Source organism: Calypte anna, chromosome 3 (assembly GCF_003957555.1).
Source record: "Calypte anna isolate BGI_N300 chromosome 3, bCalAnn1_v1.p, whole genome shotgun sequence".
In the NCBI taxonomy this organism is placed as follows: domain Eukaryota; kingdom Metazoa; phylum Chordata; class Aves; order Apodiformes; family Trochilidae; genus Calypte; species Calypte anna.
In genome coordinates, this window is record NC_044246.1 from 5,210,011 (window position 1) to 5,214,517 (window position 4,507).

Genomic DNA, 4,507 nt, shown 5'->3' on the forward strand with positions numbered 1-4,507 from the left:
CAAACTCCTGGGAAAACAGAGGCTCAGCATCTTCTAACAGGGCTGTAGCTCCACCATAATTTACCCCTTAATTTCAGTCACTGTAAGCACAGACAAAGATGTGTCCAACACAGGTTGGAAGTGTCAAAATTAAGAGGGTAGAAATCTTGGGCTCATCATCCTGCTTACCTAAGGCCACCTGTAAAATGGTCAGAAGTCCTCTCCAGTGTTTTCCTGTAGGATCTCAAGACCAACGATTTGACCACTGATAAGACCTCTGTTATCTTCAGTGTTTCAGGAGATCTTTTGTCATTCTTCCTGGATGGGGAATGACAACTAAACTCCCGGGCTCTCCTGGGAAGGGAATGGGCTGGAGGAAAAGGAAACACAAGGAAAGCAGAAGACTGATGGCAGGAGATGAATGTGGCAGGAAAATGGACTCATTTGTTTCAGCTGCCACAATGCCCCTACAATGGCAACACCTGAACACCAGCAGCCCTGAGAGCAAAGGATTTGCAGCTCCCTGGGCTGATGTGTTTAGAGGCAGTGAAGAGTGGAGAACACAATTATTTACTTCTTACACCCTGGTTGCAATTCAGAGGTCAGGCTCTGCTCCCAGATGTAACAGCTAATAAAAGGTGTCCTTTAATAATAGTGATCAAGGGACCTGACCAAGAGTGAAGGGCTGGATTCTTCAACCATTTCTTGCTGGTTTTGGCTTTTCTAAAAAAGTGATTGTGGTTTAGCAGAGGGAGGAAAGGGGGGAATAAAAAGAACAAAGGGAGAGAGGATTGGTCTCCAGTTGTAAATGGGGAAGGGCATACTATAAATTTAACCAAACACCATGAGTTGAAGATACAACGTTTTAGAATCAAATTACTAACTGGGCCCCTCAGTTTAGGAAGAATATCGAGGTCCTGGAGCAGGTCTAAAGGAGGGCAACCAGGCTGGTGAAGGGACTCGAGCACAGACCCTATGAGGAGAGGCTGAGGGAGCTGGGGGTGTTCAGGCTGGAGAAGAGGAGGCTCAGGGGAGACCTCATCACTCTCTCCAACTCCCTGAAAGGAGGTTGGAGCCAGGGGGGGGTTGGGCTCCTTTTCCCAGGCACTCTCAGCAAGACAAGAGGGCACAAAAGGTCTCAAGTTGTGCCAGGGGAGGTTTAGGTTGGAGATTAGAAAGAATTTCTTTCTGGAGAGGGTGATCAGCCATTGGAATGGGCTGCCCAGGGAAGTAGTGGATTCTCCGTGTCTGGAGATATTTCCAAAAGAGACTGGATGTGGCACTCAGTGCCATGGGCTGGGAACTGCAGCAGGAGTGGATCAAGGGTTGGACTTGATGATCCCTGAGGTCCCTTCCAACCCAGCCAATTCTAGGATTCTATGAAAACATTTTCTTCCCAAGTGCCTGTGGCAAGGAGACTCCATGCAAGAGGGGTGGTCAGAGAGGGAAGGGCTCTCTCCTCACCAGGCAAAGGTGGGAAGTGAAGCTCTCCACAAGGGTGCCCAGCACCATTCCCACTTTTCATGCAGGCTGGAGAGAAAATCTGAATTTATGAACGCATGTCCAAGACACTGAGGGATTACAGAGATGGAGACCTTAAATAAGAAGGGGGGATGTTTACAGCCAAGTGGCAAAACCTGATTAATGTAGAACCATATATTTTAAAAATCTCAGCTATGTACAGCCTACATGGAGAGGCTCTTCAGCACTTTGTGCCTGACACAGACCTCGATGTTTCTCCTGGGATGTGCAGAGGCTGCTGAAGAAGCAGAGAGGGAAAACCTGAGCTCCCCTGTGCATCCCCACCATGCTCCTCTGACTGACTTAGCACAGCGCCATCCCACCCGGCTCCTACACCTCTTACTCACGACCCACAGCGTGAAAAACACCCTCAGAACCTTGGGAACACCACCTCGTCCCCCAGAGCCGAGAGATAAGCAGATAAGCACCCCCCGACAGCCCCTGGGCCTGCAGGGAATGGCGGGCAGCGCTTCCCCTGCCGGACTACAACTCCCAGGGTGCTTTGCGAAGGCGCCATGCTTGCGGGCGACCTCGGGGCAAACACCGCCGCCTCTCGCGAGATCTGCGGCTGCCATGGCGACGGAGGGGCTGTTCGCGCTGGAGCTGCTGGTGGAGGCCCTGCGGGTGTCGGCTCCGGGCCCCGCGGTCTTCCCGGCCGTGGCCTTGCGCTTCCTGGATTTCCCCACCCTCTTGCTGCGCCCCGCCGCCTCCGCATCCCCCCTGCGGCCCGGGCTGCCCTTCCCCTTCGGCCGCGGCAAGCGCTGCCTTTTCCGCTGGCGCCGGGATTCGTTCTGCGCCGCTCTCCGCCGCCGCCGCTCCGCGCTCTGCTCCTGGCGCTGCCCTCCGGGATCTGCCCGGGAATCCCCCGCCTCCTCGGCACCTGCGGGGTCTCCCTGGCTCCCGCCGCCGCCGAGCTGCTGCAGAAGCCCGGGGCTCCCGCTTCCTGCGGCCGCCGCGCCGCTTTCCCGTTGCGGGACTCCGAGGGCCGCCCTGTCGGGGAACTGGTCCTGAGCTACCGCCTTAGCAGCCTGGAGGCCTCTGAGGTGCCGGCCCCGCCGAGCCCCGACAGTTCCCTTGCTGCCACCTCTCCTGAGCCGGAGGTTGAGGAGGAAAAGGAGGAGGAGGAGGGTGAGGAGCTGGAGGGGAACATCTTTTGCCCCCCCGCGCTGTATTACAGCCGCCAGCCCGCCGAGCCTCGTCTGCCACCCGCGGGGAAATGGGAGCGTGGCGAGGCCTGGAGACCACAGGAGAAAGAGCAGGGCCAGAACTCTTCATTTCCCACCTCTGGCCCTTCGCTCTTGCACCCTGCCAGCCCTCCCCAGCTCCGCGATGCCCTGGGGCAGCTGCCGCTACTCAGCGCTTTGCTGGCGGAGCTCTCGGTGCTGACCCAAAGCGCTGCTCCTGCTGCTCTCCACCCTCACCTGGCCTGGCTCTACCAGGCCCCCGGGAGTAGTGGGGGGGGATGCACGGATCCCCGGTCCCAGCCACTCCTCTTCCTTGAAGCCTGCAGAGGTCCCTGGGATGCCCGGTGGAAGCAATGGATCTGTCAGCCCTCAACATAAGGAAGGCCGGGAAGAGGCCAGCTCAGCAGGGTCTGGTCAGGCAGGGAGAGGACCTAAGAAAGCTGCAGCCCGAGAAGAGAGAGGCTTGGAAAGGAACAGCAAAGTGAAGGAAAACAGACCTCCCAGAAGGAAACTGTTGTATGGGCTGACAAATACACTGAGGCTACGGCTGCAGCAAACCAACCCTGACAAGCTGGTAATTCATGAAAGGAGGGAGCAGTACAGGAAAAAGCAAATGGAGATCCTGAAGAAGAGAAGCCCTTCATCCAAAAAGAAAACTGCTCAGAAATGCTGGAGAACGGGGTGTGGTTTCTTCCAAGCCTTCTAGCAAGAGAGAGAGTTCAAAGCAGAATAATCAGTCTGATAAAACAACTGGAGTGCCATTACAAAAAAGTGCTGTCACAGAGTATGTTTCCATGACAGATGTGTCCTCTGGCCTGCAGAAACAGGCTGCTGAAAGGCTACTGAAGAGCAATGAATCTGTAAGCAAGGAGCATCCATGCCGAGGAACTACAACCCCCTCAGGGGATGAACCTGTATTAAAATTTGCTCACAAAGCAGAGTATGTGAAAACCCAGATCTCAGCAGCTTTCCCATCAGATGCTAATGCAAAGGGAAGTGATGAGGAAGGGTTGCATCATAAAACCACAGACCATGGTGATGCCTCTTTTGTGAGTGATCATAAACTAAGCCCCAGCAGGAGTGTTGAAAATAAGTCTGAATTCCTATACTCAGATGACTTTGTTGCTAGTTCTGAAAACACAGTTTATTCAGAGGATTTCACCAGTGCTGAGTGTACAGGCAGAGACTCAGAAGCCCTTTACCACAGTCCAGAACCTCTGTACCTTGAAAGCCCAAAGCCAGGTCCTTCAGATTCAGAGCTGGAATCCACCAGATCAAGAATTTCAAAGCTAAGTCAAAGAGCTGAAAGTACTTCAGAGCTTCTGCCAATTCCTTCAGCTTCATCTCCAGTCCAGTCTTTGAAGAGAACTCGTGACTTTAAAAACAGCAAGAGAACTGGGGGTGAATCTGTTGATTCACTTAATCTAGCTGGAATGGATGCATCAGGATCAGATGAAGACCAAGAAGCCCAATGGATCAGTGAGGAAGAGAACAGGAGGGATCAGCATGTTGAAGAAGCATCTGCACTAAGAAGCAAACAAGTCAGCTCTGATACCGATCTGAATATAGGAAAGGGGCAGACCTCTGTAGGAAAAATCCAGGCAGAAACTCCAGTTAGCTCTTCCTTGCCATCTAACACGTCTGATTCTGAACTCAGTGCTCTGGAAAACAGTATGTCAGGCAAAGAGGATGATTTCCTGGGAAAACTACACGTTGACAATCAATACAAAGACATCAGTGAACTTGTAATAAGCAAGCTTCCAGGATACACAATGTAATGACAAGTTTTCACTGATGTAAGATGTGATATTTAAACTTCATAA

The 4,507-nt window shown here is 53.0% G+C and overlaps 1 protein-coding gene across 1 annotated transcript in view; it reads left to right on the top strand.

Annotated features, from left to right (window-relative positions):
• The first annotated feature begins 1,668 nt into the window (after positions 1-1,668).
• Positions 1,669-4,507, top strand: part of LOC115598016 (microtubule-associated protein 10-like) — a 2,958-nt gene continuing 119 nt past the window's right edge. Inside the window, 4 exon segments of the mRNA XM_030446705.1 lie at positions 1,669-2,308; positions 2,311-2,951; positions 2,953-3,330; positions 3,332-4,507. The exon segment at positions 3,332-4,507 is cut by the window's right edge and continues 119 nt beyond it. Of these exon segments, the coding sequence (XP_030302565.1) occupies positions 1,669-2,308; positions 2,311-2,951; positions 2,953-3,330; positions 3,332-4,462 (2,790 nt within the window). The 3' untranslated portion in view covers positions 4,463-4,507.